Source organism: Herpailurus yagouaroundi, unplaced genomic scaffold, assembly GCF_014898765.1.
Source record: "Herpailurus yagouaroundi ecotype Mexico unplaced genomic scaffold, PumYag 203, whole genome shotgun sequence".
NCBI lineage: Eukaryota > Metazoa > Chordata > Mammalia > Carnivora > Felidae > Herpailurus > Herpailurus yagouaroundi.
Window position 1 is genome coordinate 12553836 of NW_024412434.1, and position 24356 is coordinate 12578191.

The following is a 24356-nucleotide window of genomic DNA, read 5'->3' on the forward strand; positions in this document are numbered from 1 at the left end:
ATGTTAGGAAGTAGCTTTGTGATGTGCAACCCACCCTGTCGGCTTCTTGTGCGGGCACTGAGGAGACACTCCTCCCTGCATCTCAGGAGCCCCACCTTCCTATGATCCTGAAGGGACCTTTCTGCTGTGAGTCATGGGGATCGTAATTCTCCCAGCAGTGACCCAGCCCGGGGGCACTGTGAATGGTATGACTAGTCAAAACTCTTTTTCCGTTGGAGTTTTTAGAAAGCTTAGAAGCCGGTTGGCGATACGCACAGGCAACGCGCAGCACTTCCCAAACTCTCCTTTCTGCGTGTTCCCCTGCTCTTCCTCCTTCCCCCACGGGGGGCAGAATCTGCTTCCTGAACGCTTGGGACCCAGAGGAGCAAAGCTGATTCTTGCTCTGGGGGCTCATCCATATTCTAAATGCAGAGGTGCAGGCCTCTCGTGCCCGACTCACCAGCCAGATGGCTCCCTGTTCCTCCCGAGCAGAGGAGTAAGCATGCAGGTGGAGGGAAAGAGTCACTCCCCCCAGAGCTGAGACAGATACTCTCCTCTGAAAGCACCGCCACTGTGCACAAAGTTAGGAAGTGTGCACAACCGGAAAGCAGTGTAATTTCCGAAGGAGGAGAATCACATTTAGGGGGACATTTGGTGCATGGCTGACCAGCGCCTGGGTTCTAGAAGTGAGATGTTTAGAATCCAGTTCTTGGGAAGTTTTTGGTTTTTTGTTTGCTTTATTTGTGTTTTGATTTTGTTTTGTTTTGATTTTGGGGGTTGTGTGTGTGTGTGTGTGTGTGCAAAAAACAAAATGAAAAACCCACCCCCTGGTGTGAGTGTACAGTGTGGCTGGCTGACCCGAATGGATAGAGCAGCCAGACCGGATGGAGGGATTGTAGCCCAAACCTGGGATTTAGGGAGCCTATGGCCGAGGCAGTGTCCTGTTTCAGAAGGCGCCATCAACGCCATGATGGCGTCAGTCCCCTTGGCGATGGTGGCTGAGGAGAGTCCAGGTCTGAGGCTCTGAGCAGATGGCAGGACTGCAGAGCAAGGTCGGTGACTGGGACAGAGCAACCGAGTCTCTAATCTCACGATCACAGCCCCTGGGAGAGCTGCCCCATCCCTGCAGCAAGCCCAAGGCCCTAACTAAGTCCTGCAATTGCAGATTAGAAACTCCAGTGTGCTCAGTTTACAGATAGAAATTGAGAGGTCATAGAAATATGACCTCAAGGTCATAGCCATGAGGGGCAGAAACAACCACTTGGTCTCACCCATAGAAAATACACTGTAAAGGAGAGACAAAGGCAGACAGGATCTCACAGAGGTATCATTCAATGAGATGTTCTGTTAGGGTCACAGTCTTTCCTTCTGACTAGAATGATTGTTGTTTTGATGTGGCCAAAGCCTAACTGTGTGCCTTGTCAGCTGGAGAGACTCAGAAGTTAATGTTTAAACAGCAAGTAAAAATGAGACCGGAGCGGGGGATGGGGGGAGATGACGTAAGCTAGTGTTTATATATTTGTATGAGTTGGCTGGATTGTAAAGTGAAATATATTTTTCTAGTTCACCAGTACCTCTATTACATGCACTTCTGTTGTTAATATTTTTATTGCAAGTGCTCCTTTATATCACCTTTCCACGTGGTATATTCTCCACTTGAGATTAACTTTACGTATCATGCACACCGGTTATAATTTCCCTCTTTTTCTCTTTTAAATATTTTATTAGACCGGACTCCTTAAATTTTTCAAAAGAGAACGAAAATTGTTTGAAATTAAAAAATGAAAAAGAAGCCCAGCCAGCTGGATTTCTTAAAAATCGCCTCTAAAGGGTTTTGTAACATTTACCGCATGGAAAAGCCCAAAGAGAGAGCTTGCTGAAGGAACTTTTTACATCAGTCACTTATCTTATCTAATTAATCATACTTATTTTTTTGAAATCTGTGTCATTCGGTGGGAACAGTGCACATGCTTCACACAGAGGAGGACACAGTGATAAACTGAGTGTTTAGCCAGTCTGAAAAGCATGATACGAACATTGCTGTTTGATTTCTATTTATGAAAGATTTCCCAATATCAAATTTGTATTTGGACAGTGTTTTGTGTAAAGTTTAGTTTTTGATATCCGTAAAACATTGCAAATACTCAGGTTTCACATAACAAGGTTAGATTGGCTTCCCAGGGTTTTTGCCTGCCCCCCCCTTCCCTGCCGCCCCCCTCCCTCCCCCCGGGTAATTAGTTAATTAAGGTTGCACCCAGTCAATGATTCCCTGGAAGACTTCTGAGCTTCCACGGGGTAACCTGGTCTGTGCTCATGGAACATATGGTGTGTGCTCCGATCCGCAGAAAGCATCAGGACCTTGTGTGTGGGAAATGGGACACGGACAAAGTCAATCCTGTTCCCATTCTTAAAGTTCACTCAATACAAAGCAATTTGTACCGCACAAAGGACTTCAACAAAAAGTCTAGAACGTTTTTCTTTTCCCATTTAGACATTGTGGGGTAAAATAGTTTTTGCAACGGTTTTGCAAATTATGACCATATGCACCCTGCACGCTGGTTAATTTACTAAAAAAATATTATTATAGGGTAGAGAATGATTGTTATATAGTATTATAGGCTAGGTAGGTGAGGGAAAAATCTTTCTGAAATTGACCATTGCTCTCTCATGCCACTCTTTTATTTGATTAAATTGCACATGAAGTTTAATTTTTTTAATGTGTATATTAGAGAGAGACAGAGAAAGAGAGGGACAGTGTGTGAGCGGGGGAGGGGCAGAGAGAGAGAGAGAGGGAGACAGAATCTGAAGCAGGCTCCGGGCTCCGGGCTCTGAGCTCTCTCAGCACAGAACCCGACTGCGGGGCTCGAACTCAGGTGCCGCGAGGTCATGACCTAAGCCGAAGTAACCGACTGAGCCACCCAGGCGCCCCACGCATGAAGTTTAAAATAAACATCCTCAGGGACGACGAAAATAATCTAATCTGTTTATTGTTTCATTATTTCATTCTTTTCCCCTTTGGCTTCCTTTGCTAGAGCGGTTCCGCCCAGCAAGGCGGGAAGGCCTCCATTTTGCTCCCTGTGGATCTGGCCGCCTGGGCGGCGGTGTTAACACAGAGCTGGGGTGATTCCGCGCATGTGCGTGCTCTTCAGAGGCTTGTCAAGCAATAGTCACCGTATTTGGGTAGATTAGGTTGACCCAAGAGAATTTGCCTCATTGTACCAGATCTTTCTCTCATAATATAACTTTAAAAGGAGAAGATTACAGAAGGCATACGCTACACCTTTTTTATTTCAAAATCAAATTTCTCACGTGCCACTAAAATGAATTCATCTTTGGATTCTGCTCTCCGAGACCGAAGTTGGCAAGCTGAGCGATATCATATTCAGAGTTCAACCGAAAGGTGGCTTTTACTTTCTACGTCATCTTATTCTGAGTAGTTCGATGGTAAATTAAATACATACTTTCAGGACATTTGGAACAGATAATAATATTCATTATTCGTGGCAGGAATGAAAAATGCTTTTTGTTAAGAATCGTATAATGGGTTTGCCTTGCCTTTTCGTTTATTTTTGGGGGGACCAATGATAGTATTTTCTTTGTAGGGCTTATGATATTTTAGAATAGCTTAATTAAGGACCCAAGATGTTGCTGTGGGAATCAGGAAAAGATAGATTTGAGATTTGTATCCATATCTATACTCCCCTAGGCACGCGCGGCCAGGGGCAGTTGCTAGGTCCCATAATATCACCTTGGTGGTAACAGAAGAAGTGTCATCTTGACATTCAGGAGCCCATAAGGCAGCCATCTTGCCCCTCGCCGCACGGTGCGGCTTTATTCCATTTGCTTGGATGTCAGCTGTGGGTTTCTCTCCAGTTCCCGCTGGCGGTTGAGGCCAGCCTTGAACACCAGGTCATTTAGCCAGAGTCCTGGTGCTGCCCAGACTTGGGTCTTACCCCCAGAAGACCGAACATTTGATATGCTGTCAGTCATCCTAACTGCCATTATGGTACGTACCCATGCTGCTGATTGGTGCCGCGAATGCTGTCATAGAACTCAGTGCTATCGGACTGCTTCAGAGTATGGCTGCCGGCCAGAGTCAAGCCTGAGGTAGCTGCACCCCCACAGACACTGGCATTGGGCTGTTGGCCACCCTCTTTGGATCTAACTCTGCTAACTTGTCAGTTTCTCCAGCCCTGAGCTCTTCAGGCCAGATCCCCCCCAGATCCCAGCTTTGTCCTCACACCCTGGGGATAATTTTCCAACACATCAATTTTTTTTTTTTCTTAAGGCATATGACTTCACGGAAGATGGTATTTAAACGTTTCTTTATTATTTAATATCACTTTGTTTTCTTTTCCTGTAGTCTCTGCTTGTTCGTTAAAAAAGCCCCGAACTGGGGCGCCTGGGTGGCTCAGTTGGTTGAGCGTCCAACTTCGGCTAGGTCACGATCTCACAGTTTGTGGGTTCAAGCCCTGCATCAGGCTCTGTGCCGACAGCCCGGAGCCTGTTTTGGATTCTGTCTCCCTCTCTCTGCTCCTCCCCCACTTGTGCTCTGTCTCTCTCTCTCTCTCTGTCTCAAAAATAAACGTTAGGAAACATTTTTAAAATAAAATTAAAAAATTAAAAACCCTTGAACTTATTAAAGTTCTTTGTCTTCCCTTACTTATTCATTTAGCACGTTACTCTTAGCTTGCATATCTGATCAACCTAGACAACCGGTGATATTTCACTGAACTGATTTAATGCCAACCAAATCCAAAGAGTTCTTAAGGATTGTTAGCTCATGCAACTTTATTAGGGAATCAAGGCACACTTTTATTTAGGCTTTTAAAAATCTTGAAAATAGCTTGAAGATCTTCTTCACCAATCTCAACGCGGGATCCATCCCTCTGCTGAATATATGAATATACATGAATATACATGAATATATATGAATATACATGAATATATATGAATATATATGAAAATATATGAAAATATAATATAATGTAATGTAATATAATATAATATAATATAATATAATATAATATAATATAAGAAGCAGTTACATACAACATATGCCATGAAGCGTTATGGAGTTCAGTGAATCCATTGGCTACGTGTATATATACGGTGAGCCCATATTCAGTTTCAGGCCACTGGAATTGATTGACATGGGCCTAGACAATCTAGAGTATAATTCTGGTTCAGATACATAACATTTCTATTGGTTTACATTAAATAAAGCATAAACATATTTTTAAGTTAATTAATTGCCTATGTTAAGATTAGAAAGATTTTAATCTACAGTTTTAGATGTTTATACAACCATTGGAAGTGTTAGGAGAATAAGTATTAGGAAAGCGACAAAAAAAGATTTTGGACTGAAGCACCCAAGTAACTGATGAATAGGAGACCAATACAAAGTCACTGCAATTTTTAGGAGCCTTTGGCCACCTCCTACCAAATCGCTTTGTCTTAGCTGTGAAGATAGTGTTTCTCAAGAGCTCTCCAAAAAGTCATTATGAAATTCATGGCTGCCCATTTACCTTGCTTCAAATGCCTCTGGAGAACCTTTCCCAATGTTTCCATCAAAAGCACAGTCCTTGGAACTCCTAACATGTTGCATCCCTCAAATATTTTGAAATTTAATATATTTTCATGTAAAAAGAAAAAAAAACCTGATATAATTTGTCACAGCAAGATTTGTACCTGACACCTTCACTTATACCATTTCCCCAGAGCTTTTGTTTCTTAACGTAGGTCTGATAAGTTTCTGTCTGGTATCATATTCCCTCTTCCTGAAGGACTTCATTTTGCAGTTCTTACAGTGCAGGTCTGCTGGCAATGAATTCTCTGTCTCTTGATTGAGCTTCTCAAATGTGTGGTTTGATGTCTCTCATTAATCTCTGACCATTATCTCTCGTTATCTCTTTTGCCCCATTCTCTCTCCGTTCTCCTCCTGAGACTCCAGTTACACATATGTTAGACTGATACCCTCCCACATCTCTTGAATGTTCTGGTCATCTGTTTTGAACGATTTTTTCCTCTCTGTGTTTCAATTAGGGGAATTTCCTTTGTCTCACCTTCAAATTCACTAATTGTCTTCCTCAGCTATATTGAATCTACTGATGAGTCATCAGAGAAATTCTTCATTTTGGGTGTTGTCTTTTTCATTTCTAGTATTTCCATTTGACTCTTGTTTAATATTTATTTCTCATCTTTCTGCTGAAATTCCTTATTTATAATCATCCATGTTGTTCACTTCTCTAGATTCTTTAACATTGTAATTATAGTTATTTTAATGTCCTCATCTGATAGTTCCAAGATCTGGGTCATCTTTAAAAAAAAAATTTTTTTTTTACTGTATATTTATTTTTGAGAGAGACAGAGAGACAAAGTGTGAGGCGAGGAGGGGTAGAGAGAGAGGGAGACACAGAATCCAAAGCAGGGTCCGGACCCTGAGCTGTCAGCATGAACCGTGAGATCATGACCTGAGCCGAAGTCATATGCTTAACCAACTGAGCCACCCAGGCGCCCCTGGGCCTTCTTTGAACCTGATTTTGTTGATCGCTTTGTCTCCTGACACTAGGTTTTCTCTTCTCCTTGCCTTTTTGTCTCATCATTTTTGACTGACCAGCAGACATCACGTGTAGACTAGTAGAAACTGATGTAAACAGTATTCACAGCTGGAAATGGCGTGCCTCTTCTATCAGATTGCTATTGTAAGGGACACAGCCAGTCTAGCTAGAAGTTGAGTTGAGTTGAGTTTGCTTGTTGCTGTGGTTATTCTTCATGGACCGCAGCCTTGAAGTACCTCTTGGGGTGGATGTGCACTTGGAATGGGGGCCAGAGGAACAGAAGGCTTTTTTCTGGGTGATGCTCCACCCTCAACTTCAGCAGAACCTTTCTGCTTGTGCCCCAGGGTAGGTCTTTCTCTGTGTTCCTATCCTTCCCTCAGTAGTTGGCAGCCTTTGCTTCCGTAAGTAACACAGAGGGGGTTCCCTCTTGTTCTAATCCAGACCAGTCTTTGCGGAATGCTGTGTGCCTGGGCGTCAGAGGTGAGCTCTGTCAGGATTCCTGCCCCTCCTCTCTGTGGTGGTCTACCTGTGCCTGTACTTGAAGCTGACCTTGGGCGGGAGTTTCCCATCCCTCCTGCAATAGGAGGAACCTCCCCTTTGTATTATGACAGACTCTAAAGGCCTAAGACAATTGCTTTCCAGGGAAGGAAATGTTTCTTTTTATTTATTTTTTTTATTTTTTAATGTTTATTTATTTTTGAGAGAGAGAGAGAGAGAGAGACGGAGTGCAAGCGGGGAAGGGGCAGAGGGAGGGAGACACAGAATCTGAAGCAGGCTCCAGGCTCCGAGCTGCCAGCACAGAGCCGGATGCGGGGCTTAAACCCACAAGCTGCGAGATCATGACCTGAACCGAAGTCAGACGCTCGACCAGTTGAGCCACGCAGGAGCCCCAGGAAATGTTTCTTTAATTTTCCCTCTTGCCATACGATGTCTTCACCTATGATCTGAGAACATGAAGGTTTGCTGCCCTCCCCAGCAGTTGAAAGTTTTTCTTTCCTAGGAAAGAAAGCCCTGGGAGAAGTGGGTGGGGCCTGGTGTTTCACACTTCTCCACCCATCACCTTCGTTGAGTCTGGTTGGCCAGAGAATTTGCTTCCCCTCTCCCAGGGCCTTAAGACTTGTCCTTCTCTCCCAGGCAGGGTGCTTTTGCCTTAGCATCAACCAATCCCCTCCTAAAGTCCACACCATCGGCAAGTTTCCTGCTCTGCCCTCAATTATCCCCATGAGCATCTGGTGGGAGATGGGGCAAAAAGCTGAGAGTGAGTGTGAACTCTCCCTGTAACCTGTGCCCCCAGCTACTCGGACTGCTCTGTAACCCGTCCTTGCTCTTCAATGGTTCTTCACATTTTAGCTTATTTTTCTTCCCTGCTTGTGTTACAGCTGGCATGGTACTACCTGCTGTAGATGAGACTGTTCGTGCATCACATCTCCCATCGCAGGGAGGTCCTCTCGGGAATTCACGTTGCCTGGTTGTGACCTCAGTTCTCTGACAGGTCCAAGAAAGGTTGTGATTTTTAGCGTATCTGGGTTTTCTCGCTAATAGTACGGCAGTGGCTTTTTTTTTTTTTCTTCATCCTATGTGGGATGCCGGAAGTCTGAAATTTTTTTATAAAACATTCATACATTTTCTCAGTAAAGAAATATGAAGAGAAGAAAGTAAAAAAGAATCCTGCACCCAGGGATAATCACTAAAAACTCTTGCGACCATCCATTCAGACACATCTTGACACATATTGGCACACACAAGATACAGGGAACATCCGTCAGTGACACTCAATGTATATAATCAATTACACACAGTGTTTTACTCCACGGAAGTAGCATCATTTACTTAACCAATGTCCGTCAATTTACTAGCGCCTTCCAGAGATGTTGTTTCTATTCTTTTGCTATTAAAAACAATGACTACATCATCTTCATTAGAGCCATTTCCATCATGGAAGTTTTGGTTACAAATTTCTTAGAGCAGATAGTTTGGTAGAAGGTGTGTACGTAAAGTCTAGGATGATCTGGAGCCAGGCGAGGAAGCCAAACCCACAGACACTTTTGTGGCCTCCTGGGCCTTTGAGAAGACGTGCTTGAGATTTGCATATTGCCCGGATCAGCATGGATTCTGTAGGGCTTGGTAGCCCCATCGTCTACCAAGATGTTTCAGAGCCTCCCTGGTAGAGGGCACATCAAATGAAGACTTGTCCCATTTTTGAGAGAATTCCCTAGCGTAACAAGTTTATTAGAAGAAAATTCACTGGCGATATATGTAGACAAATGTTTTGTTTTTACTTTTGGCCTATACAATGGTGAGTGCTTGCTTGCATACAGCCTCATATCTTATTTCAATGTTCCTAATCCCCCCGTCTGTTTTCTCCCAACTGGCAGCACGGAGGCTGGTCCTCCTCTCTTCATATACTTGTCATTCCCCCTCTTCCCTGCCAACCAGCACCCACGGGCCCATACTGGTGTTTAAAAATAGCTGTGTTGCTTAGAAGGTAAAAAGAAGAAAAATGTTAACATAAAAGTCAAGATTAATGACACTTAAGGGACAAAAGATTACCTTTGTTCATGATGAGTTAGAAAGATTGTTTTGATGGTAATCTATTTAGTGGTTTAAAGGAGATGCAAGGAGGCATTAAGCCCAGAAAGAATGGCCAAAATTTCAGAAAAGGGATATCTGTGGAAATTAGGAGAAATAAGAGAATGTAATGACTCATTGACAAGAAAAGAAGAAAGTGGATATGATAAGGAATATGGGTTAATCCTATGGTGATTAACAAACATAATTGCACTTTAGTTATTACAAACGTTGACTCTTGATTCCTCATTTAGAAGATTATATTGATTAACTATTGATTTTTAATATGTTTTAAGTGCAAAAAATGGAAAACAAACTTAAGAATTACAACCTGTCAGGGGCGCCTGGGTGGCGCAGTCGGTTAAGCGTCCGACTTCAGCCAGGTCATGATCTCACGGTCTGTGAGTTCGAGCCCCGCGTCAGGCTCTGGGCTGATGGCTCAGAGCCTGGAGCCTGTTTCCGATTCTGTGTCTCCCTCTCTCTCTGCCCCTCCCCCATTCATGCTCTGTCTCTGTCCCAAAAAATAAATAAACGTTGAAAAAAAAATTAAAAAAAAAAAAAGAATTACAACCTGTCATAAATGAACCTTGTTTCTTAATTTTATGATTTTTTAAAATTTATAAATATATATACACTCAAAAGAAAACGGGAACTATTTATCATAAATTATTTCTAATCACAATTTTCGGTTATTTTTACCATTATTTACCTTACCTTTTCCTACTTGGGAAGTTATCTACTTTTGTATTAATATTGCCATTCATTTTCACCTCTATCTATTGCTCTGCAGTCCAGTGTTTGCACCTGACAATGAAGTAGCCACAGAAAGACCAGCATGCATATTCCAGAGAAAGTGGAATGTCAGCAGCTGACAAAACAAAGTAACAGTTTAATGTGGACAGAGCCAGGATTCAATGTAACGTGCGGTAGCAAAGTTGAAAGTTCAACTCAAACTGGAGAGCAAACACTCTAGTCTACGTGTCGTGCTTCGTTGTTTTGGGTTTTTTGTGGGTTTTGTTTTGTTTTGTTTTTTTCGATGAAAAGAGAAGCCATCTTGGTCGTTGTTGAAGTATTGTCTTTTGGGGAAATGGAGTGACTATTTGCTTTATAGAAGATACGCTTTAGCAAGAGTCTTATCTTTAGTTATTACAGAGTCGATCATTATGTGAGAGGCAGGAAAAGAGAGCCTTAAAAATTGGAACTAGTATTTACGACATGTGAATTTAAACACAAAGGCTTTCATAAACTTTCAATTACAGGTATCACTTTGGATACAGTGACATGAGTAAATATAAATGTCTTTCTACATGGGAACTTATTTTGTTTTACCAAACTGTTTTCCTAACTTCTTGTGGATTAATTGTTAAAATTTGGGTTAATTTTTTCTCCGTTAGCATACTGGCAAGTGCCCTCCAAAGCTTGAAATTCTTACCCCAATGATTTCCTTGGTCCATTGTTAACCAAGTGGCAGTGAACTTGCTCTCTACTCCCTGTGCCTAGGAAGAGAGGCAGTTCAGGTGGATGGTTCCCTTTGAAAAAAAATAGGTGGAAAGATTCTAAAAAGTGCACGCCACGGTCACTTTGGTGATCCTCACTTTTTGAATCCAAGAAAGGCTAATGATAACAAATACTTCTCATTGTTTTTGTTAAATTGGTGCTGTTGTACCTTAAGATTTCGGTTTTGTCCAGCTCTCTGTTGCATGGGCCTTGGGAAGACTGAGTCACAATGTTGGTAGCGGTAGTTGGTGGTTTCATCTAGGGGGTTTGAGATACTGTGTAGACAACAAAGGGAACATTTGTTTGGGTAGTTCTCAGACCACTTCAAAGGCTCCAAAGAAAGGAAACTAATTTTCTCATCAGCATCATAGATTGCTACAAGAAAATAAAGCAGGGTTTTCAAAAGGAAAAACATTTCTGCGGGGCGCCTGGGTGGCTCAGTCGGTTAAGCGTCCGACTTCGGCTCAGGTCACGATCTCGCGGTCCGTGAGTTCGAGCCCCACGTCGGGCTCTGTGCTGACAGCTCAGAGCCTGGAGCCTGTTTCAGATTCTGTGTCTCCCTGTCTCTCTGACCCTCCCCCGTTCATGCTCTGTCTCTCTCTGTCTCAAAAATAAATAAACGTTAAAAAAAAAATTTTTTTTTAAAAAAAGGAAAAACATTTCTGAATCCTAATTCTTATGTCCAACTAAAGTCTCAACTGAGTATGTAAGAAATATAAAGATCTTTTTGAACGTGTAGAAACTCAAAAAATTTACCCTACGTGGAACCCGTGTAAAAAAAATTACTCAAGAAATACTCCAACCAAACACAGAAAGAATCCAATATGCAGGATGATATGGACACAGGAGAAGGAGAAAGTAAGTGTGACTCAGAGGGAAGGGGAGCTAGAAAAATGAAAAGTTGTAGCATTAAACTAGCACTTGGAAGCACCTCATTCAGGGGCACCTGAGTGGCTCAGTCAGTTAAGTGTCTGACTCTTGATTTTGGCTCAGGTCATGATCTTACAGTTCATGGATTTGAGCCCCATCTTGGGCAGTGCTTAGTCTGCTTGGGATTCCCTCTCTCTCTCTCTCTCTGGTCCTCCCTTTCCCTCTCTCCCCTCTCTTTGCCCCTTCCCTGTTCGTGCTCTCTCCCTCTCGCTCTCTCTCAAAAATAAATAAATAAACTTTCAAAAAGGAAGGTCCTCCTCTCAGTGGCAAAGCTTAGTAACAGGTTTACATTTCCTTCCCTAAGGAGCCAATGACACTACTTGGCCCTGTAGTAAATAATATTTGCAAAACCACATTATACTTTTTAGAATCAGTGTGTAGATAAAGTGTAGGACACCCCATCATAGTTCGAGAACAATCCCATAGACATTGACAGTGTAAAAATAACATCCCTTCCAAAAATTGGGAAGTTGAGAGAGTGAAGGGTATTGGGGGGGAAAAAAAAGACTAGACAAATTTCCCATCTTTCATACCAGGGAGTTGGTAAATCACCATATAGAAGTTTCCATATATCGAAATGATAATAAAGGCCACTATGATAAAAGCTAAACCCTTGCAAAATTTTAAAACCTTGTGAAAGAGAGAAGGTGGAAAGTAATGTGAATGCTTTAAATTCTTAACCTTTATTTGTGGAGAAGCCCAAATCAATAAGGGCTATTCTTTATTTTATAATAATGTTGAGAAAAACTAAATACAGAATGAATGAACAAAACCCTTAGCTTCTGAGAAGTGAGAGTTTCAGGTTCATGTATGCTATTCGTAGTTCATTTAAAGAATATGTGCATGCATTATCTATCGATAAAAAATCTAGGGTAACAGGAATGAAAAGATCAATAGGTTAGTATATAGAAATAAAGAGTAACATATGTGAAGTGCCTGGCACGTAGTAGGCACTCAGTAAGTGATAGCTTTTATGGCTGTTATTACAAATTTTGTTATGCTTACCTGTGGCAGCTGATGTCAGCTGGGTTCTCTCTGCTCCTTCAGATAGAGGCAAAATTGGTTCAAACCATATTCTTTCTGGGCTTTGTGGCAGCCTAGAGCGTGTCCTGCGTTTCCTGCAGGTGCCTGGGCATATTCTGTGGTTGTCGCTCTGCCCGGCTCCCTCTTCCTTTGAACTAAGTCAGTCTCCGAGTTTCATGGTGCTCCGTTTGCCATCCCAGCCTCCATTTTGTTTAATCCGACGCGAAATTCAATCCAATTCTGCGACTCCTACTAAAATGGCCCACTCACGTGACACCTTTGTCTATGTAAATTTCAGGAGGCTGAGGAGGCATCCCCAAGGCGCCGTTTCAAATTGAATAGTGGACATCACCCCTGGACACTGGTCACCTGTGGCTTCACCACACCCCATAAGACCTCTAGGCTCGTGGTCTTGCCTGGCCATTTTCTTTCTGTCTCTTCCCAGCCCTTACTTCTGATTACCCACGGGGAGCTCTAGCTTCCTTTTACTTTATTCCGCAGAACTCTCTAGCTGCTCTTCCCAGACCCGGCTCCAGACCCTCCTGGGTAGAGCCTGCCTCACCAAGATGGGCAACAGATTTGGGGCCTTTGGGGTCACAGAACCCACCAGAAAGGTAGTGGTAGTAATAAGGAACACCTTTTTCTGTCTTTCGTGTAGGAACATAGAGATAACTAACCAAGCAGATTTTTACCTCCAGTCTGTTTTCTCACTGTCGTCGACTCTTGTCATCATCGGAGAGATACGGCAGTGAAAAGTCATCAGAGTTATCATTTAAAATAAAGTTTTCTTAAGCTTGTGACTTCACTGGGTAATAGCTGCCCACTTCGTTAAAAAAAAAAAAAAAAAAAGTATAATGGTAAAATATGACCCAACACATAAATGCAGAGTAATGCACTTAAGTTGGTTTTAATGGGCTGTGACTGTCCAATTGCAAACACACTGTATAAAAACACTGGGCTTTGTACATTAGAGAAGGCAGAAAAGATCCCTGTGGGACTATGGCTGGCACATTTTAAAGCTCAGTCGCCTTTCTCTAAGCTGCAGAGAAACCGCATCTCTATGCACGGATTTGAAATGTTACATTTCATGCAAATATATTTCATACATTTATTTTCATGCCAGGTAAGATCTCCGAAACCAGTCGGAGTGCACGAAGAAAAGAAGGGGAGATTACCAGTGGCTAAGGTAGAATAATAACTAATATGACCATTATTATTAACATACTTATTCTTTATGTTGATGCTGGCCCTTCTTAAAAAGTAGCAATGACTTTGAAGGCTACACTGAGAGTCCATCACCATGAAGAGACAGAGGACATGATTCCCACTATAGTCTGATTCTGGGGTACATCCGGGCTGGACCCAAAGAAATCGCTCTCATTCATATGCCTACCATTCCACTGTTAGAGATTCATTCCTTTTACCAAACTTTGTCCCCTTGTAAAATATAAACAATACTGAGAAATGGATGACACAAAGCTCTAACATGATTGATTTGGTCAGATCTTTCCTGAGAACAGTTTTGGTTAAAAAAAAAAAAAAAAAAAGGAACTAGAGTAACTAGAGAAGCTCCTGCTTATAATGAACTAGAGAGGTCATAGGAAGGATTTAGGAAAAGGGATACCCAGGATCGGCAGGGGGAGGGTGATGAAAATAAGTTTTGATTCCTTTGTAATATTATCTAGAGCTGGCTGCCTTTAAACGAATCACTTACAGGACATGGAAGCATGGGATCTTAAATTCTTGAAATTGATGGGGATTTGCAAGTAAATGTAACTCAGATTATTTTTGGTAGGGGCGCCTGGGTGGCTCAGGTGGTTAAGCGTCCATCTTCAGCTCAGGTCATGGTCTCACGGTTCATGAGTTCAAGCCCCGCGTCGGGCTCTGTGCTGACAGCTCAGAGCCTGGAGCCCACTTCGGATTCTGTGTCTCCCTCTCCCTCTCCTGCGTGTGCTTTGTCTCTCTCTCTCTCTCTCTCTCTCTCTCTCTCAGGACTAAATAAAACACTAAAAAATTTTTAAAAATTAGTTTTGATAGTAGGTAGAATATGCATGCGATTTAACAGATACAGCTTTTCAGACTTATGAAGACACAGTATACTGTGCACATAATTCACTTTGTGATGTGTTTTCTATTGAAAGATGGAAGACAAACATGATTTGGAAGAACAAATACGAGTGCTAAGGGCAAATTTAGAAAATGAGAAAAGGAAGATAGAAAGGTACTAGTAATAACGTTCCTTTGTTGCTAATAGTTGTTCATTTGTAGTTAATAAAACATTTAACCATCTATAAATTTATTACAGATTTAAGAAAGAATCTGAATGGATAAACAAAAACTGGGAAAAGAAATTCTATATTCTCAGAAACAGGTATGTGGTGATATATACATATTCTATTTATAAAAATGTGACTAATCATCTTTTAAGGGAATTGGGAGCCTTGCATTTCTCTGTACATATTAATTAATATAAAATGCCAGCATACACTTTTAACAAGAAATACAAACTAATTGGCTTATAATAGAAGAGTTGTTGAAGTCACTTCAAAGAAAAACTAATTCAAGACTCTGTTTTCAGTCCCTATCTCCATATTTCAACTTTTTAAAAGATGTATTCTTTTTTAAAAAAATTTTTTTAATGTTTATTTATTTTTGAGAGAGAGAGAAAGACAGGGTATGAGCCAAGAAGGGGCTGAGAGAGAGAGGGAGACATGAAATCTGAAGCAGGCTCCAGCTTCTGAGCTGTCAGCACAGAGCCGGATGCGGGGCTCGAACCCACGAACTGTGAGGTCATGACTTGAGCGGAAGTTTGGCACTTAACCGACTGAGCCACCCAGGTGCCCCAACTCACACAGTCGTTTTAATTTATCTTCCCGATGTCATCTCTGACTTTTTGAAAGTGTAAAATTCTCGAGAACACTATACAATTCTGGAAAGGCTAAAAGCAGCACCAAGTAAATGCCTATTTATTTTCTCCCTAGTCCTAGCATGTTAATTTAACACATCTATATTCGATCCTCTTGTTTTCTGCCATAACGTCCCCCAGAGTGTCTTCTTTATTGCATGTTGAAAGTTCCTTTGCAAGATTTTCTCACAGTCAAGCAGCATTCAAGACAGGATCGACTGAGTGTTGGTCTGGTGTCATAGGTCAAGCGTGAGAGTCACCTGACGTCATAGGATGATAATGCCCTACAATTGTACAGCGTTTCGTAAGCATACACTATTATTGTGTGTGTGTGTGATAGAGAGAGGGAAAAAACCATAAAATTCTATACATAGCTGTGTTCTTACACTGAACTAGTCCCAGGCGGTACACTGATAATCCACGTGATAGGAGAAATATCATCAGATGTGACAGAAAGATCTCCTCCTTGTAGTAAAACGTTCTGCTTTGTGCTCCTGCTTGTGCTTTGAGTTTGCGCCGATGACACTTTGTGCCCTGAAAAATGTGCACATTAATACTTGCCCCAACCACCTCATACAGTCATTATAAGGATAGAATATAGACCCTGGTGAAACACAAGACTGAGAACAAAGGCAACTTGAATATGCACTTCATTTCATTTCCCCAAACATGGATTTTGGAGTCTCTCTGAAACTGAGTAGACTCTCTTCCCCTTACTTATTTCTGTGGGGTTCACGTTCATCCTTAATACTTACCTTATATCTGTCCCAATGGGATTCATCCTATGTTTCAAAGACCATTTACAAGAATGTCTCAGGTTTACTTCAAGTTGATTTGCTGTTAGGATGTTGACAATCATATTCATCATTTTGGTCTGTGCAGACCCTATGTTGATATCTAAATATCGTGAAGAGCAAGAAGTCTGGTTGCATAGTTTCTATGTTTTCTCATTTAGTCGACTAACTGGGACGTGATGTTGGGATCTAATGCATTGTGTCTCTGGTGTGGTTGCATCACCAAGTGTTCGTTCAAGGTGATATATAGCATAGAGAGTGTATATATCCCGGGCACTGCATCATGGTGTGGGATGGAGATTAACGGTGCAGTCGCAGATTGGCATCGCTAGAATGGTCATTTCACTTCATCTAACAGAGCTCAGATTGGGAGCCACCATTTTGTTCAGTAGAGGAAAAACTTCACCTTGGCCATCCAAAGTAACGGTCGAATCCAACAATTTCTCAGCCGATTCATGATTTATATTCGGCTCCGGTCCAATTCAGAGCTTTCTCTCCAAGCTCCTTTTCTGTCTCTGCCGAGTTGGCTCTATTTCCAGGAAGATGGAAATTAAGCGGTGATGACAAGGACAGGGGCTCGTCCTTTCTCTTAGCGTGGCATGCCTGGTACAGCGGCTGATGCCATCAGTGTCGCTTCTCTCGACACAGATGGCGTGCAGGTGTGGCACATGGGCCCGAGAATAGATCCCCCTCTTCCTGGTGCCACAGCGATGCCGCCTCTCCCGCCTCAACCCCAGACACCCATCCGAACCGTCCCCCTGATCTGCCTGCTGAGCTCCTGGGGGTGGCTAGACCCACTGATGCGCATCACACTTCCCAGGTCACAGACAACTTGCACACACGCTGTTCCCCCATCACTGTGGAGTGCGCACGTCTAAGAGGTAGATGTACTGACCCCTTCCCTCGCCCCTCCTCTCTGCATGCGCAGAAGCGCCAGTGTAGCATCCAGGGAGATTGCCTCCCCCCCCCCCCCCCCCCCGCGCAGAACTGAAGGTAGGAAGTGTCCGGTCCAGCTCGCTGGGCTCTGTATTCCCTCCTTCTTCCCCTCCCTTTGAACCCGTTATAAACCCCTTCGTTCTTGGATGTGGGGGGCAGGGGAGGTTAGGTAACCAGAAACTCTATACTGCTCCCTTCCTCTTCTCTCTCCACTTCTCTCCCTGCTCGGGTGTCGAGCTTGCCCCTGATGTCACGGGAGGCGTAGCACTTTCCCCGGTACACCTGCCGTCCCCGGTTTCGTTAGTTTCACCCCTGACAGGCCGAGACTCTTGTATCTTTGCTCTCAGTTCACGTCAGGGTGTGGTCCGGAGGTGGGGGGATGTGGGAAAGAAGATGCGGCCCTTGATAGCTTGTTGTCTCTCATCGCCACGGGTACACCCACCAAACATTCATTTTCAGTTGTCTATGAAATTCAGATTTCACAACAACTGCCAAAGCCAAATCGGAATAAATCTGGAGTCTTGGGCATTCCGTGGTTTTTCTGAGTCTTGCCCCTTCTTCTTAATTCAGCTGCCTGAAGCCTTCTCCGAAGCTAGACCCTGGACAGGTGAGGGGATGGTGTGGGGTTGACTCATGAAGTTCCCAGTGTTCGGCTCATGGTGATACAAGACACAGTTTCCCAGGGTGGGAAGTGAGGGGAATTGGAATCCAGAGTCGAGCAGACATGGGTGCTGGTGGCAGGTTTATTTATAGCTGCCAAAACTTGGAAGCAACCAAGATGTCTTTTACGCAGAAAATGGAATATTATTCAGCAATGAAATGAAAGGAGCTATCAGACCATGATAAGATATGAAAGAACCTGAAATTTTCACATATTACTAATTGAAGAAAAGCCCGTCCGAAAAGGCCATGATTCCATATGCCATTCTGGAAAAGGTGAAAGTATGCAGACAGCAAAAGGACCAGTAGTTGCTAGGGGTTTGGGGCTAAGGGGAGATGAATCAGTGGAGCATAGAGGATTCGGGGGCAGTGACATTACCTTGTACGACACTGCAAAGGTAGATACATGCCATTATACATTTGTTAAAACCCATAGGGGGTGCCTGTGTGGCTCAGTTGGTTAAGCATCCGACTCTTGATCTCAGCTCAGGTCTTGGTTTCAGGGTCGTGAGTTTAAGCCCCGAGTTAGCCTCAGTGCTGGGCATGAAGCCTACTTTAAAAAAAAAAAAATGAATGTACCAGACCAAGCCTGAACCTTAATGTAAGCTATGCACTCTGAATAATAACGGTGTATGAGCGTAGGTTCATTGATTGTAACAAACGGACCACTCGGTTGGTTGATAACTGTGGAGGAAGCTATCCACGTGTGGGGGCAGGAAGTATATGTGAAATCTCTGTACATCCTTCTCAATTTGCTGTGAATCTAAAACTCCTCTAAAATATATTAAAAAAAAAGAAAGAAAGAAAGAAAAGGAGGGGGGGGGAAAGCTAAGCGGACAACCAAACGTAGATGTCGGTCTGAAGGTACTGTTCAGAGACACGGGATTCAGAATGAATAGTAACTGGGAGCTCTCCGGGACAGAGGTGTGGAGGTACATGATAGAGCATGGAGGGCGTTCCAGAATCTCTGAAGGGGTGTAGCAATCTTTTTTCCCCCCTGATTCTTGTGGTTTCCTAGGCTGAGTGTGGGGAGCAGGCTATTAAGACCATCAAACAAAACTCAACTTAGATCCGTCTGAATTTTCCAGCTTCTCTTTTGTAGCAAATGAAAGTTGGCTTCAATCTTGGAGTATATTTATCCATTCCTAAATATCTCAGCCCAAAGTCCTCTCCCCAGTTTAGCCAGCCTACTGTCCAGAACGGATACTTTTAGTTATTTGGAAATAGATCCTTTCTCCAGCAGTCATCTTCATCTAGCAAAGTTACATTGTGTGAAAGATCCAAACTGTCCTCTTTGCAAATGTATGTGCAACGAAATGATTCATCTCAAAGACGCCTGCCATGAAATTGTTAAACTGAATGAAATCTCAAGCTTATAGAGTCAGCTGCGTATCTTCCGTTTTTGTATCTAAAACAATGAAGTCATTCCTATGGTTTTATAAAATTGAAGATTATACTACACTATTCTTTTAGAATTCCATCCCTAGTGCCCTGTATATATCAGTGAGCCCATTTTTTCTGACCACTGCATAATATTCCATAGTGTGTCTTTTTGAAAATTTAATTTTTTAAATTTTTTTCTGACCACTGCATAATATTCCATTGTATGTCTTTTTTTAATATTTAATTTTAATTTTGTTTTTTTCTAAGACAGAAAGAATGCAAGCAGGGGAGGGGGTAAAGGGAGAAGGGGGTAAGAGAGAGAGAGGGAGAGAGAGAGAGTCTTAAGCAGGCTCCATGCCCAGTGCAGAGACTGATGCGGGGCTGTATCCCATGACCCTGACACCACGACCTGAGCCAAAATCAAGAGTTGGACGCTTCACCGACAGCCACCCAGACGCTCCCATAGAATGCCTTTACCTAGTGTTACTAATCTACTCCATTTTTGGTGGTCAGTCCGGTTTTCGCCAGGTCCTCTGAAGGCTTGCCAGGATTTCCTTTGGTACATATGGAGTAAGGTGGTTGAGTTCTGTTACGATGACCACGCTTCTTGATTTGCCTGGGCTGATTCTGGTTTAAGCTGGTTGCCTAATATAATGATCAATAGCATTTCCTTTCATTCTCAGATGTGTCCTGAATCGGTTGATAAATCACATGGTCACCCTAGTCCGGTTAAACAGGCTCCTGTTCTTCTCCAGGAAGGCTGTAACAGTTTACACTCCCAACAGCAGGCCCATTAAAGTTGGTTTCACTTTTGTAGATTCTGGAGATAGCGCAGTAAACAAAATAACCAAGTCTCTGCCCTCACAGAACTTCCCTTCTATTGGGAGGAAACGCAATAGACAAGTAAATATATAAAATGTCCGGTTATGACATTTTATACAACACATTGTTCCCCTGCAGGACAGGGCAGGGGTTGCGAGTTTAGAAGAGGTGGGCAGGGAAGATGTTTCTAGTAAGGTGATATTTGAGTGAAGACCTGAACTGAAATGAGGGAGCAAGCCATGAGGTTGTCTGGAAGAACATTCCAGGCAGATGGAACGGCAGGTGCAAAGGCCCTGGGTTGGGAGCTTTCCTGTGTGTTCAAAGGATGTTAGGAGGCCAGGTGGCTGGAGTGGAATGAAGAGGGGCAAGTCGATGAGGTTAGAAGATTCGGAATTTCACTCTGCAATGGAAATAGCTAACATTTTTTTAAATAAAAAAAATGTTCTGTTTCACGTGTCTGCTGTGACATTATCACACCTAATAAAGTTAGGAATATAAATTCTTTGCTATTATTTAACCATATCCAAAGTTTCTTGATTATCTCAAGAGAATCTTTTAAAGTTGTTTATTTAAAGTGAGATCCAGACATTCGCGGTCCGTGAGTTCGAGCCCCGCGTCGGGCTCTGGGCTGACAGCTCAGAGCCTGGAGCCTGTTTCGGATTCTGTGTCTCCCTCTCTCTCTGACCCTCCCCTGCTCATGCTCTGTCTTTCTCTGTCTCAAAAATGAATAAATATTAAAAAATTTAAAAAAATAAAAAAAATTTAAAAAAATAGAGATCCAGATAAGATGAACCACTACATTTGAGTGTTATGTCCCTTAAATATCCCCCCGCCCCATAACAGTTCCACATTCCTGTCCATTGATTTGCTAAAAAAATATGCCCGTTGTCTAGAATGTCCCACGTTCTGGATTTGGCTAACTCTGTGTGGGGGGGGGGGGGAGGGGGTGTCATAGTGCCCCCTATCTAAAGAATGCAGCCCTCCTCACTCCAGGGGTATAGGAAGGCAACTGGCCCTTCACACAGGGCAGCCAAATCTCGCCCCTGTACCACCTTTTCCTGAAAATGGAGGAAAAGTTCTGGGCACCTGGTCCCCGAGGAATTCCTCCAGTCCCTTTATCCCAGGACTGGCATAACAGGACCTTATGTGCTTGGAACTGAGCTTATCTTATATTTTCTACCCAAAGAAATATTCGTGATTACTGCAAAGATCTTCTCTGCCGTGTCAACAATAAGGTTGCTTATCTATGTGGTTAACAAATGTGGTTGGTGCCTCTACTGGAGAATTTGCTGACAAACAATGAGCAAAAAATTGCCCAACTAGAAGAGGTGAAACAGACTTCCAACGAACAGATCCAGAACACAAATGATATGCAGAAGTCACAGCAGGCCTTGGTTCAAAAGCGCCATTGTCTTTTTGATGTCCAGAGGAATAACACTGGAGCCTACTTACCAGCAACGGCTGCATAGAGTATACAAGGAGGTAAAGAATCGTCTGGACTATCACATCTCTGTGCAGAACGTGATGGGTCAAAAGGAACAAGAACACATGATAAACTGGGTGGAGAGGCATGCGGTGCAAAGAGCGTCTCTACACAGCAGGAAAAGGAGGCAATGGCCAAGTGCATTGCAAATCTAAAGCAGCTCGCAAAGAAGGTTCAAGTACGGCCAGTTCTATAAATGCGTCTATCTCAGTGGAGACAGCTAGAAGCAACTGATCAAGGAGACTAGTCAATGTGGCAAAATCTTTCTGTGTTGCTATCTACTAAAGTTATGCTTAACCTCTCCTAAAAATGAAAAGTTTGAATTTTACGTAGTGAGAAAGTGAAAACAATCTACTGGCCAGAGAGATGTTTTTCATCCTCCTTGTGCTATATTTTGAGTTGTCCCGTGATCACTTTTGAATGAGCAGTTTGCTTTTAATAAAACTTGTTGCCCGAATAAAGATTACCAGGATGTAGTTTAAATTTGTAATTGATTCTACCACCTTGCAATACAGTGACAGTTGAAACTACAAGGAGGAGGAGGAGGGGAAGCGGAAGAGGAAGGAAAAAGCCCATCAAAACCAGGAAGTGCAGCCCCTTCCTCTTATGCGGACCTAGCAACCGGAGTACAGCAGGAACATGGTCAGCGTGAAAGACTCCTCTGTATTTTCCACTTCTTGGCTCATCGGGGCCCATTTCTGGCAACCCAGGTGGGTCAAAGTGGAATTCTTTTCTTGGTGGGGTGACCATGTGGTATCCACCGCTGCAGTGAATGAAGGGAAGACAGGAACTTCATGACAACATGTTCAAGACAAGATAAGCACGTAAGAATCCAGGCCAGCCTTCTATCTCATTTTCAGCATACAGTACAATTAATGTGTCCTTTTGTTTATTCATTCACTTAACAAATATGTATTGAGCGTGTACTAGTTGAACTTCTGGCGGGAGGAAAAGTAGGAATTGGCTGCCACTTGCTGTAACTCTGACACTTCAAGCTGACAAGGGAGCGACTGTGCAGCATCTAAAGGAACAAGGAGTAAGCTGGGCAATTCGTCTCCTCGGCTAAAAAGGTCACCGATTTCTCTTCAAGAGAGATTCATATCCCCTCTCATAGCAATCTACTCGCGGGGGGAGGGGGAGTCACAGTGGGCCTGCCATTCACCGCATTCAAAATGGCGGTCGCTAGTTGTGTGTTAGCGTGTTATGAGCGTGGTGAACGTATTCGATGAATGTTTTAGTTTGCTAGATGTGCCAGAGACAATGCTAATCATTTTACGTGCATCAGATCCTCCTTGAAACTGTGGGAGGTAGTTAAAAAAATGCTAACTCCACTTTTCTTGGGAGGAAACTGAAGTTGAAAGAAGTTGAAGGAATTTGGCAGAATTCATGTACCTGAAGAGTGGCACGTCTCAGGCACGGACACAGCTCTTTCTGACCCTAAAAACCTGTTACTCTTATTTTATTTGTTTAAAAACATTTTTTTGTTCATCATTGAATACGTACAGAAGAATACTCAAGATATCCTAGTATAGTATAAAGATAACAAGATAGCGAACACATGTATTCTCACTACAAGATAGAGTATTAGTAGTAGCTTCGTAGCTGCCGTGTGCCCACCCAGTGCCTAGTGCCTTTTCTTCCTCCAATATAATGTCTATCCTGAAGTTAATGTTTATTCTGTGGGGGAAGGTTTTTTGGTTTTTTTGTTTTTTTGAGTTCTTATTTTAATTCCAATTAGTTGACATACAGTGTTATATTAGTTTCAGTTGTACAATGTAATGATTTATCGGTTCCATACAACACCCAGTGCTGATTACAAGTGCACTCCTTAATCCCCATCACCTATTTCCCCCCTGTCCCCGCTGGGAGCCGTCTGTGTGTTCTCTATAGTGAGGAGTCTGTTTCTTGGTTTGTTTCTCTTTCTTTTTTCCCTTTGCTCATTTGTTTTGTTTCTTAAATTCCACATATGAGTGAAATCGTATGGTATTTGGCTGTCTCTGACTTACTTCACTTAGCAGAATACTCTCCAGCTCCATTTGTGTTGTTGCAAATGGCAAGATTTAATTTTTTTGGCCGAATAATATTCCGTGGTGTATCTTCTTTATCCATTCATCAACTGATGGATGCTTGGACTGCTTCCATATCTTGGCTATTGTAAATAATACTTCTACAAGCATAGGGGTGCATGTATCCCTTTGCATTCGTGCTCTTGTATTCTTTGGGTAAATACCCAGTAGCGCGATTACTGGATCGTAGAGTAGTTCCATTTCTAACTTTTTGAGGAATCTCCACACTGTTTTCCACAGTGGCTGTACCAGTTTGCATTCTCACCAACAGTGCATGAGCTTTCCTTTTTCTCCGCTTCCTTGCCAACTCCTGTTGTTTCCTGTGTTGTTGATGTTAACCATTTTGGCAGGCATGAGGTGATGTCTCATGGTTTGTTTTTTAAGTTTATTTATTTATTTTGGGAAAGAGAGAGTGTGTGGGAGGTGGGGTGAGTCAGAGAGAGAGAATCTGAAGCAGGCTCCACACCAGTAGCGGTGTGGAGCCTGATGCAGGACTTCAACTCACGAACAGCGAGATCATGACCTGAGCCGAAATCGACTGAGCCACCCAGGTGCCCCTCTCATTGTGGTTTTGATTTGCATTTCCCTGATGGTGAATGGTGATTGAACATATTTTTATGAGTTTGTTGGTGATCCCTGAAGGAAGGTTTTAAATATTATCCAATTCATTAAATAGATACTGAGTTATTTTGATTTTCTACTTTTAGTAGATTTCATAATTTATGTTGTCTTTTTAGGAGAATTTCACCT

General features: G+C 42.7%; 1 protein-coding gene across 2 annotated transcripts in view; it reads left to right on the plus strand.

Moving 5' to 3' along the window:
• CUNH10orf67 (chromosome unknown C10orf67 homolog) overlaps positions 1-24356 on the plus strand; it is a 167526-nt gene that overhangs the window by 98240 nt on the left and 44930 nt on the right. For both annotated transcript variants that reach the window (XM_040451222.1, XM_040451221.1), the window contains exons 11-13: positions 13681-13743; positions 14699-14778; positions 14863-14928. In XM_040451222.1, the coding sequence (XP_040307156.1) occupies positions 13681-13743; positions 14699-14778; positions 14863-14928 (209 nt within the window). The remainder of the gene's footprint in view (positions 1-13680; positions 13744-14698; positions 14779-14862; positions 14929-24356) is intronic.